The sequence below is a fragment of the Xylaria bambusicola genome (assembly GCF_022495145.1).
Source record: "Xylaria bambusicola strain CBS 139988 unplaced genomic scaffold F5B22scaffold_69, whole genome shotgun sequence".
NCBI classification, from domain to species: domain Eukaryota; kingdom Fungi; phylum Ascomycota; class Sordariomycetes; order Xylariales; family Xylariaceae; genus Xylaria; species Xylaria bambusicola.
In genome coordinates, this window is record NW_025953622.1 from 208,401 (window position 1) to 218,735 (window position 10,335).

General features: G+C 48.1%; 5 protein-coding genes across 5 annotated transcripts; 2 read left to right on the forward strand and 3 right to left on the reverse strand.

Moving 5' to 3' along the window:
- Positions 1 to 195: 195 nt before the first annotated feature.
- F5B22DRAFT_499882 (threonine ammonia-lyase) lies at positions 196 to 2,660 on the reverse strand. Its single transcript, XM_047972436.1, has 3 exons — positions 2,438 to 2,660; positions 1,812 to 2,373; positions 196 to 1,734 (listed from the first exon to the last, which is right to left on the reverse strand). The coding sequence occupies exons 2-3, from the start codon at positions 2,046 to 2,048 to the stop codon at positions 214 to 216; spliced, it is 1,758 nt and encodes a 585-aa protein (XP_047825949.1). The 5' UTR covers positions 2,049 to 2,373; positions 2,438 to 2,660; the 3' UTR covers positions 196 to 213.
- On the forward strand, positions 2,393 to 3,850 carry F5B22DRAFT_499825 (mitochondrial hypoxia responsive domain-containing protein). The gene is made up of 4 exons (XM_047972435.1): positions 2,393 to 2,465; positions 2,546 to 2,857; positions 2,920 to 2,987; positions 3,165 to 3,850. The coding sequence occupies exons 2-4, from the start codon at positions 2,817 to 2,819 to the stop codon at positions 3,662 to 3,664; spliced, it is 609 nt and encodes a 202-aa protein (XP_047825950.1). The 5' UTR covers positions 2,393 to 2,465; positions 2,546 to 2,816; the 3' UTR covers positions 3,665 to 3,850.
- A 3-nt stretch (positions 3,851 to 3,853) lies between these two features.
- F5B22DRAFT_626988 (restriction of telomere capping protein 5) lies at positions 3,854 to 6,134 on the reverse strand. Its single transcript, XM_047976281.1, has 2 exons — positions 5,874 to 6,134; positions 3,854 to 5,805 (listed from the first exon to the last, which is right to left on the reverse strand). The coding sequence occupies exons 1-2, from the start codon at positions 5,934 to 5,936 to the stop codon at positions 4,036 to 4,038; spliced, it is 1,833 nt and encodes a 610-aa protein (XP_047825951.1). The 5' UTR covers positions 5,937 to 6,134; the 3' UTR covers positions 3,854 to 4,035.
- Positions 6,135 to 6,199: 65 nt separating this feature from the next.
- Positions 6,200 to 7,870, reverse strand: F5B22DRAFT_626990 (uncharacterized protein). Its single transcript, XM_047976282.1, has 4 exons — positions 7,485 to 7,870; positions 7,238 to 7,424; positions 6,805 to 7,097; positions 6,200 to 6,742 (listed from the first exon to the last, which is right to left on the reverse strand). Exons 1-4 carry the CDS (start codon positions 7,559 to 7,561, stop codon positions 6,466 to 6,468), a joined length of 834 nt encoding a protein of 277 aa, XP_047825952.1. The 5' UTR covers positions 7,562 to 7,870; the 3' UTR covers positions 6,200 to 6,465.
- Positions 7,871 to 8,809: 939 nt separating this feature from the next.
- On the forward strand, positions 8,810 to 9,766 carry F5B22DRAFT_499939 (acetyltransferase). The gene has a single exon (XM_047972437.1). It carries the CDS (start codon positions 9,056 to 9,058, stop codon positions 9,641 to 9,643), a length of 588 nt encoding a protein of 195 aa, XP_047825953.1. The 5' UTR covers positions 8,810 to 9,055; the 3' UTR covers positions 9,644 to 9,766.
- Positions 9,767 to 10,335: the final 569 nt, after the last annotated feature.

Here is a 10,335-nt window from a genome sequence, read left to right on the forward strand (position 1 = left end):
TGAATCTCCAGTTGCATTCATGTTAAAATCGCTTGTCTTATATCAAAATAAGAGGAAAAAGACAAAATGCACCCAGCGCAGTAACTTTACTACTTGCTGTCAAAATATGTGTTCTATGCCAATGCTGTTTGAACGCCTTGATCTCCTCCCAGTGCCATATCTTTTACCCATAAGTTAAGCCATTCGCAGTATCCATATATTATGTATTACACCTCAGTTGCGGAGGAACGTCTTGAACACTTGACTCTCTGTGCAATCCTCCCAAGGATACCCGATTTCCTTGAGTGATTTCTCCAAATCCCCTACTTCATCTCCCGGGCACTGGATACCAGTCAACACCTTGCCCACGTCACTTCCGCCGTTACGATACTGGAACAGACTGATGTTAAACTTGAGCTGCAAAGTTTTGAGGAACTTTTCTAAAGCGCCGGGTCTTTCAGGGAAGTTGAACATGTATAACCGTTCGTTAGGTACGTCAGACCGCCCGCCCACAAGGTATCGAATGTGCGACTTGGCTAATTCATCACCTGAGAGATCTGTTACTGTCATGCCGGAAGCTGTAATACGGCACATGAGGTTCTGGAGTTCTCGCGCCCTGTCAGATGCCGCAGGTAGGGAGATACCCATCAGTATATTGGCCATTTCTGCCGTCGCATACCGATAGGAGAACTCGGTGACGGAATGCGGCATGACGTGGTTGACCAACTCGGCAAAAGAGCCCGGTCGCTCAGGAATTGATACGCATAGCAAGGCCTCCTTGCCTTCACCAAGAGTGGCACGCTCTGCAACGAAGCGAAGTCGGTCGAAGTTCATATTGGCGCCACTCGTGATGGCAATCAGGCCACGAGAAGGGTCGCTGGATGGATTGGAGGCGACCCATTTCTTTAAGCCTGCTAGCGACAAGGCACCTGCAGGCTCAACGATAGAGCGTGTGTCCTCGAAAACATCCTTGATGGCGGCGCATGTCTCATCCGTATTGACCTGAATCACCTCGTCGACGACCTCCTGACAGATGCGGAATGTCTCTTCGCCCACTGTCTTCACGGCGGCGCCGTCGGCAAAGAGACCGACCTCTTTCAATACGACTCGTTTGCCTCGCTGTAGTGATTGAACCATGGCGTTGGCGTCTTCGGCCTCGACACCGATAATCTTGACATGTGGCGCTATCCTCTTGACATAGACACCGATACCAGCGATAAGACCACCACCACCCACGCAGCAGAATATGGCTTGGAGTTTCTGGATGTTAGTCTGCCGCAAGAGTTCCATGCCTATGGTACCCTGGCCGGCAATGACGTAGGGGTCGTCAAAGGGAGGAATGTTTATTAGTCCATGATGTTCTTCGAGTCTTGCACACTCTTCCTTAGCTGCGTCAAAGTCCTGGCCATGGAGAACGACACAACCGCCTAGCCTCGCGACGTTGGTATGCTTGATGCTCGGCGTACCCTTAGGCATGACGATAGTGGCGGGGATTTTGAGAAGGCGAGCAGAATAGGCGACTCCTTGGGCATGATTCCCGGCGCTACAAGCGACGACGCCCTTCCAGCTCTGGTTGCGGTCCAGGTGTGCCATCTTGTTGTAAGCGCCCCGAAGCTTGAAGCTGAAGACTGGCTGCTCATCTTCCCTCTTAAGAAGCACATTGCACTCTAGTCGGTTCGACAAATTCGTAGCGGTAGTCAGAGATGTCTCCTTGCAGGCTTCGTAGACGCGCGATGTGAGTATTAGGCGGAGGTACTGTAGAGCAGCGGGCCGTAGGTCAGCTAGCTGTGGTTGTGAAGAGAAGAGTTGCCAGGGGACGGGGAAAGACCAACGTCAGGGTGTCCGTTAGGAAGGATGAATTCGGGCGGTATGATTTCAGCTATGCGACTCGCTGAGGATGCTTCGGAAGAGGGCGTCGGGTTGGCGCTGTACTCGGTAAGAGAGAGGCCGGAGAGGGATGGCGTGCGAGAGACATGGCCGTTGGTAGTGGCGTTGGTGTTGCTGTAGCCATTGACGCCGTCGTGTGAGCCATTGGTCATAGTAGGAGTTTCTCCCTCGACGGTCGCCATGCTGGGCAAGTTTGACGGGCTTTAACGCATGGAATGGCAAAGGAAGAAAGATAGAAACGAAATGATGAACAGCGATGATGACCAAGTGAACTCGTCGCGACGGCGGGAACTTTTATTGGTGGGGCGCGCGAGCTTGAGTCGGTGACTTGCCCGATGTCGGGTCCATCCTTGCCAATAGCTTTCTGCATTTCTAGTCGAGGTATTACCGTCAATGTGGTCAGATGTTGCGATGGAATGCTGGCTCGGCTGGCTACCTAGCAAACCGTCTAGCGTATTGAGTACATTTGGTTATTGAGGATTTGGGACGGTAAATTCGGACCTGACGCTGGCAAATGGCGAAGATTTCAGAAACAAGATGCATGGGACTGGGCAAAATGTTCCTTGCCTACAATTAGGTACTTATATCCAGATTGACTTGTAAGTCAAACATACTCGACACATGGGAAGGCGACAGTGTTGGCATATACATTTTTCCTGGTAACTGATGCTATTCAAAGAACAAACAACCTACGATTTATTCCGTTTGAAGGAGTATATATCTCATGAGAGTTCGAGTTATCATGCTGTGTCATGTACCTTCCTTACCTTAGGTAGGTATTTGTAACTAACCGGTTGGGGCTACTGGTGGGGTATAGCTACCCTTACACCCATACGATTATTCATGCCATCATAGAAGCATTCGTGCCATTTGGTAACAACCTGAATATTACATCCAATTTCAATCGCTGTCCTCCATATCCGTGGTCCTATAGTCGATTTCCAAGAGTCATGGCCGACCGCCCACTCCCCTCGTCTTTCGACGAGAATGAGTATGCTCCAACCTGATCAGCGTCCCTTTCACATGGGCTGACTGCTTTTCGCCATCATCTAGAGAATACCAAGAGACTGGTCTTCAGAAAATCGGCCGCAAATTACGAGAAGAACCTCTCATTCCCCTAGGTACGCATTTTCTTCCGCCCGTTCCGCTCACGCTGTGACCATGACAACACCCAATTCCTCGATAGCCTTGTTCTACCTCGTAATATAGCCACCGAATACAACGCACGTTTTCCCGACTGCGCGAGACCTTAAAGCCCCCAATCACTAACTGTACCATTTCTTTCCCGATGTAATTAGGCACCGGCCTGACCTGTCTCGCCTTATGGAACGCTTTCCGCGCGATGCGCCGCGGCGACCACGTCCAGGTGCAACGCATGTTCCGGGCCCGTGTCGCCGCCCAGGCCTTTACCGTGGTAGCCATGGTTGCCGGTGGCGCGTACTACGGCGCCGACCGTGAGAAGCGGAAGGAGCTGATCAAGCTCGAGGCCCAGCAGCGTGCCGAGGAGAAGAAAGAGAAATGGATACGCGAGCTGGAGATGAGAGACGAGGAAGACAAGAAGCTCCAGGCCGCTATGAAGAGGAAGCGGGACCGCCTCGAGCAGAAGCGTCTCGAAGAGCAGGCTCAAGAGCAAGGGTCCAAGGTCGCCACCTTGTCCGCGGATTCAACCACGACCGCCGCCGCCAGTACCGAAGCCGAAAGCAAAGTCGATGGTACGAAGGGAGGGTGGGGTTGGTTCGGTACGAAAAAAGGGTCCGCTGAAAATACACAAGCAAATGCAGAAGTACCGAAAAAGTAGCCCTGAGTGTTGTCTTCTACACTTCCCCTAGGCTCTCAATGGGCCTTGAGGCGTAAAAATTACTGTATGTTGGAACGGAAAAAAGGAACAGGTACCATCAAGGAAATATCGGTCCTATCACTGGGAACAACCCCCGCTTTATCTGTATATACGCTGTGTACATTGTATGATTATAATGATAAATGAGATGCCCCATATGAGATAATCTACATTGCCTACCATCCCATGGATATCACACGGAGTTTCTCATCTTTACTCTATCATACACGCCAGCATACTGAACAAACCCCAAACCCAAACCCCTACCGCCAAATCTAGAATTTCAAAACGCCTTACATCAGAGCAATTTTGGAAGGACAAAAGATAAATAATTAAGCCATTGAGCCCCCGCTCCGGTTCGATCCAATCAGACCGGCCATTTCAAGAAGGGCTCTATCGGCTTCAATGTCACCGGTGCCCAGATTAACACGCCTTCTAGCTTCAGCCTCCCTCGCTTCCCACTCCCAACGCTCCTTCTGAATCCTTGCCTCCTCATCACCTCCACAGCCCCAAATCTCGATGTCATCGATGGAGAAGCGCTCTTGGAAGTCGAACTTGCGCGAGACACTGGTCGAAAAGGCGCCGCCGCGTGACGTAAAATCATGATTGAAGACGCCAAACTCGAAACTTGAGTCGAGCGCAAGGGATACCGGTCCTAAGTTCCTCAGTGGAGCATGGCGCGAGGATGAGCTTGAGGCAGGGGGTGGCGAGCCAAAGCTGATTCCAGGATGAGTTGAGGGCGCCTTAGTGAACGCTGCATAATTCTTGTTCATCGAGGATGCCGAGAAAACATCGTGTGTCGGAGCTAGCTGAAATAGAACCATATCATCTGCTCCGAAACATTCTTTGTTTGTCACTCGCCATGGCTGTCTTAGTAAGGCACCGAAGACCACGGTGTTGCGATCGGGGCTGCTACCGTTAGGAAATCGTTGCGGGGGTAAAGATTCGTTGAACACGCCCTCAGATCCGCGTTTTGGCCCGTCTTTTTCGAGGCGAGTTCCTGATACCAGAAGGATAGTAGGGGCGCGCCAGTTGAACACTTTGGTCTCGAAACTGCCCATCGAATAACCCGAATCTGCGCCAGAGTAAAGAAGCCGTAACCGTCGGAAAAGGTCGTCGCCTTTTATGAAGAACGATAGCTGTGAAAGAATGTCTAGGTTCAAGATATTTCCTTTATCTTGGAGAAGGGGTGGTGGAGCAAGACTTCGGGGTATGGGCGTAGCTGTGCTGTCCTTACGCTTGGAGAGATCCAGGTTTTTAGAGAAGAGGAAATGTTCAAATAGCGGGTTAAGTCCATTGAAGAGATGCGGGAAATTAGTAGGCAGAACTTCAGAAAACTGGGCGAAGGTAATGCCGGGCGACTTCTCTACATCGATGAAAGCAGACAACACGTTCTCGGCGGTAGCACGAAGGCTATCGAGAGCAGGACCGCTGATGCGGTCTGTATAGGCTGATAGACTCTCCTGTGGACCGAGCGGCGCTGCTATTAGAAGCAACATGATCAGTCTTCGAAAGTTATCGGCTGGGATCATGGCGCCATGTGTGGTGGCAGCGTGAACATCTCCTGTTCTGAAAGCATCATTAATATCAAGGGAATCAAAGGCGGACATGACCAAGTCATCATCATCATAGTCATCATTATCATCATCACCGTCGACAGCTTGATCCACCGCAAATCCAGGTGCGTGGCTTGCAGTGCCTCTTTGACTGGGATCTATCTCCGGAGCGGGCTCCTGCTTCTGTATCTCGGACAGTTTACGATCGTACACGGCCAGACTTTTGAACAACAGCTTTCTCCGGTTCGTAGCACCCTTGGCAAGGACCTTGGCGTAGCGCTCAGTCATGATAGCGACAACCATAATCATCTGGTCAAAGCCCAGAATAACGGGGGCATCGTTGAGAAAAGGAAAAGCACCAATAAAGGAGATCATGTGAAATATGACAGGCGAGACAGCGAGTATGTCAGGCACCTCGAGGAAGCGTGCAATTGTATCTTCCCTGAGGTAGCGCACATCGCCCTCGCGATCAGCGAGAGACTTGAAGTTGTCCTTGAAGGAGTAGAGCTCCAGAGGCTCGTAGCATCTACGGGCGAACTTGTCGGCCTGGAAAACGAAGAGCACATTAGTCTACTGGCAGCAATCCAGGTTAAGCAGGCATTTCTTGAGCGTACGAGATGCGCTGTAAGCTCGGCCTTGGAGGCATGTACGGCCTCGTGTGACGGATTTTGACCCATGTTTAAGTACCTGACAGGTGAGGGACAAGGAGAGCCATGCTAATGTAAGTGTCGATGGTTCGCACAGCGTAGCAGATCCACAACACATACAACATAGAAAAGATGTAGTGCAATTTGGATGTTCCACCTTGAAGCGAAAACATGCGATGTCTTGCCGTGACGTAAGCATGCCCAGGTACAGTACAAGTAGATAGAAATGGCAGGCAGAGACAGGGTACCTAGATAGGCGGTAAGTACCGCGGTGTGGGGGAACTAATACCTAAGCTACTAGTACTGAGTACCTACCTAGGTACATATGTACTGTAGGTACCTAAACCTAGAGGCTCCCAATACTGCATACATCGATATCTGTGAATACAAGGCGCGCATGCACCAGAATCTTATTTTGAGGACGTTATGCTATGGCACTATGTTCTTACTGCCCCTGGCTACATTCTTCGTTCTTTGCCCACATCGGGCTTTAAAGGGAGCTAATCCATCCAGATGGAAATGGAGTAAATGCGAAATAGTAGGAGCCATCAGGTCGAAATCAGTGTCGTCTCACCACTTTCAAATAATACCAAGCTCCAATGCTCAGCGCGGGAATCAGGACCGCAGAGAGTGCCGTTAGGCCAGCCTTGCGAACCCGCGGCACCAGAAGATCATCAGCCATTTTCTGGAATTCCTGCGGTGCATTCCCCCTCGGGTAGCGTGCCTCCGGGATCGGGTGGCCGAGGAACGGGCAGAGCTGTTCCCATCCGAACCCGTCTTCTAATTTCGCTACCAGCAGCCGATCGGGAGGTACCAATGCCTTCGCTCTTTTGGCCCTAGATGCTCTGTCAGCACACACTTGCTCTTACCAAGACACATCACTAGGAGGCAGTCTCACTGTTCCACCGTATCGCGTTCTGACAATTTGATGCCCTCCTCGCTTTGACACGTCTTGTTATGAAAGTATACCTTCTCGAGGGTCACATGCAGCGAACAGAAAATGTCAACGAAAGAGTCCATTCTGCGAATCGCCGTGAAGGGGAAGCTTCTCAGCGATATGAACATAGGCACCGCTGTGTTTTTCACCGACTTGGTCCAAGACTCAAGATTACGTTCCGTGAGAATGAATAGCGCATTGGGATAGAACTCGATGAATTCCTCAACAAAATACTGGGGTATCTCTACCAGCGCCTGTCATCCGAGGTTGCTGTCAAATTTATCGGTCTTATAGATAGATCTATGCAGTATAACAAAGGTATCAACGGTACTCACTGTAGGCAGGTCAGCAACAGACGTGGCGATTCTACTTTTGATATGACACGCTACTTACCATCATAATCGGCGAGCCACTTGTCGAAATCGGCCTTGTCATATGGCTTGCCCCCATCTAGATACTTGCATCTCAACGCCTCCTCAAACAATGACATGTGAGGGATGCCTCTCTCCACCGCCTCGGCCTGATGATAACTCTTGTAGCCAAGCATCTTCAAGGCTTGGTAAAGTGAGAAGGTCCCAACACTTGATTTTGTGTTAGCACTCACTTCATGCCATGTTGAGGAAGGGTAGAGTGTGGCTTACCGGCTGCGACTGAGGACAATGACCTTCTTCTCCTTCACCTCCTTAGGTGCCGGGAGTTGATCAATCAATCGTGACATACTGGACGTACCTGGGAGGCTCTTCTTGCCTGGCTATTGTGGGAAAAAGGAAAGATGTAGTCACCTATTCGTCAGTTCAGTTTGTAAATCTAGACTTTATAAATACTACACGAATATTCAATCACAGTAGTACATAGGGGGCTTAGAATATGTTATACTTCATAAAACAATGTTGGTAAGACTGGCTATTCCCATAGTCGCATGAAAACGTTCCATAACATGCAAAGATCACCCATACCAGCCTATCAAAGCCATCCAAACTTCGTGTACTTTGTAATACCTAGACTAATGGCTATAAATACATCGCACTATTTGAAGTTTAGTGCATAAGTATGGCAAGGAAAACTAGTTCATTGTGGGTTTCTACGGAGTACCTACTACTTATATTGACTTGTTAACAGGAGCGGCACGATACGTCGAACGAGTTAAAATTGGGTCTTGAAAGTCATGGAGTCCTACGACGGGTACAAAAGCATTAATAACTACCGCGCGGCGCACTAAAGGGATACCTGACCAGTTCCTGATTATTCCTAACTACCACTGGGGGGGGGGAATAAATAGATAAATAAAAAATAAATCAACTGGAAGCTTATATTTTGTATATTTATAGACTGGCCGCGTATGGTTGTAAGATGTAAGCAACTCAACTTGAAGCGTACTCAGTGTCAAGTACAGTACGTTAACTGTGGTCTTTTTTCTGGGCTATCTGTGACCCCCGATCATAATCCATCATTCGTTCAGGTATTCTAGCATTCTTCATCGAGTCAGTCGTCTCACTCGAGAAAGTGAACAGGTGAGCAGATCCTGGTGGTATTACTAACATTGTATAGCACTGTAATGAGGCCAAATAGTATAATTGTGATTGAATTGAATGACTTATCGCTTGAGATGTGGTCAGACTAACCAATTCAAAAAGAATATGATCGAAATGTGTAAAAAATAGGTTAAAAAGCTCATCTCTAGGCGTACAATTTTGTTCTGCCTTTCTGTCCCTAACCATCATATCAACACGATACCTACCAGTAGCAGCCAGAAGTTCGCGAGTGAGGGGTCTTCAGAGGGATCGCGGCGATGACTCCCAAGCATCTGTGCAAGCTTGGCATCTCTTTAAATGTTGCCCAGCGCTCGAGACCAGGCCATTCTTGGAGCAAAGAAACAGACAACTTCAGGACTACGGCGACTGGCGGGTATTGCAGGGCTGCTATTTTCATGTTCGAGATAGGCACATAATGCAAGCTTCACCTGAGACATCACCTGATGAGATCCTTCTGCCTTGATCAATTACAAGCGCGCCCTTCATCCTACACTCATGCGCGCCCTCCACATACTTATCCAAGCGATAGCGATGAGAATTTTCGACTATTTATTCATCGTCCAATACTCTCCAATCAGCCCGGCATGAAATCATTTGAGCCTTCGTCTTGGTTCTTTTCGACACACACATTTGAAAGCAACAATACCTGAGAAAGTCTCTTCAAACCCTAGCCAAACAGCATGGTCACCGTCGATCTCGACTTCCGTCTTGCGACGGTTGAAGACGCTATTCCACTAGGACGCCTCATCAACACCGCTTTTCTCGCCGACAAGACAACACAGGTGTTCTTGACGGATGATCGCAGTGTCGATGTTATTGACGTACCTACGATCATTGCCAAGATCAGCCAGCCCGATTGCGCCGTTCTTGCCGTCGAGGACCGATCGACCGGGTCTCTGGTGGCCCACGGCTCCGTGCGCAAACTTGATAACGGCCGCGCATGGTTTGGCATGTTAGCCGTGGACGTCAACTGTCAGAACCGGGGCCTCGGTAGCAAGGTGCTTGCGTGGGCTGAACAATACGCCTATCGCGAATGGGGCTCTCCTAGGATGGAGTTCGACGCCGTGAACACCCGTACTGAGTTGATTGCCTGGTACAAGAAAAGAGGGTATCTGCCGACTGGACAAACCACGCCTTTCCCTTACGAGCGCCATGGGAACTGGGAAGGGGTGCTGCGAGACAATCTCTGCTTTATTAACCTGGGGAAGGATCTTGGGGAGCCCCATGAAGGTCCAGTGGGACCACATAGGACAAATCATCGGAGATAGCCTAAAGGACTTGGCACTTGGCACTTAACACTTAGCATATAAAATTTAGGATTATATTTATATAAGCTATTATTGTACGAAAGGATATCCAATTTAATTAAACTATATACCTATCCAATTACCGGGTTTTAATTTTACCTAAAATAAAGCAAAGTAAATAGGACCTTTCAAAATTAAATTAAAAGGGTATTAATATAATTTAACTAATTAAACAAAATTTAAGTTAAAATATAATATCTTTATATAATAGTAATATTATAATTAGGTAAGCTTAAAACTATTTATTAAAATATATTATAATAATAAAGTATTAATTATTATTCTTTAATAGAAAAAATAAAGGTAAAAGGGGTAGGAATACTATTTATATAAAAATATTAACATTTATTATATAAAAAAAGGAAAAGAAGCTTATACTAACGCATCTCCCACTTAACCTGGCCACCCCCCTAGCCCATACAAATAACGTCGGTGCGTTAATCACGTGATAATTTAATAACTCTACAAATATTAATCGTATGAAATAATAAAATATACCATTAGATTCGTAATAAAAAGAGCTATTCAACGGTACCCTTTACTAACTTCTACGATTTCTATTCGCGGAGTTATTAAGCAATACGCTAAAGTAAGCGCTAAAATAATCCTTACTTAGCGTTCCTTTAGCGTATTGCTTAATATCTCGCTTAATA

Coding starts and splice junctions, on each gene's coding strand:
- F5B22DRAFT_499882 (XM_047972436.1), bottom strand. CDS start 2,048: ATGGCGACCGTCGAGGGAGAAACTCCTACTATGACCAATGGCTCACAC. Junction 1,735..1,811: donor TTCCTAACGGACACCCTGAC/GTTGGTCTTTCC, acceptor GCTGCTCTACAG/TACCTCCGCCTAATACTCAC.
- F5B22DRAFT_499825 (XM_047972435.1), top strand. CDS start 2,817: ATGGCCGACCGCCCACTCCCCTCGTCTTTCGACGAGAATGA. Junction 2,858..2,919: donor TCGTCTTTCGACGAGAATGA/GTATGCTCCAAC, acceptor GCCATCATCTAG/AGAATACCAAGAGACTGGTC. Junction 2,988..3,164: donor AGAACCTCTCATTCCCCTAG/GTACGCATTTTC, acceptor CGATGTAATTAG/GCACCGGCCTGACCTGTCTC.
- F5B22DRAFT_626988 (XM_047976281.1), bottom strand. CDS start 5,936: ATGGGTCAAAATCCGTCACACGAGGCCGTACATGCCTCCAAGGCCGAG. Junction 5,806..5,873: donor CCGAGCTTACAGCGCATCTC/GTACGCTCAAGA, acceptor TTCGTTTTCCAG/GCCGACAAGTTCGCCCGTAG.
- F5B22DRAFT_626990 (XM_047976282.1), bottom strand. CDS start 7,561: ATGTCACGATTGATTGATCAACTCCCGGCACCTAAGGAGGTGAAGGAG. Junction 7,425..7,484: donor ATTGTCCTCAGTCGCAGCCG/GTAAGCCACACT, acceptor CACAAAATCAAG/TGTTGGGACCTTCTCACTTT. Junction 7,098..7,237: donor AGTGGCTCGCCGATTATGAT/GGTAAGTAGCGT, acceptor CTCGGATGACAG/GCGCTGGTAGAGATACCCCA.
- F5B22DRAFT_499939 (XM_047972437.1), top strand. CDS start 9,056: ATGGTCACCGTCGATCTCGACTTCCGTCTTGCGACGGTTGAAGACGCT.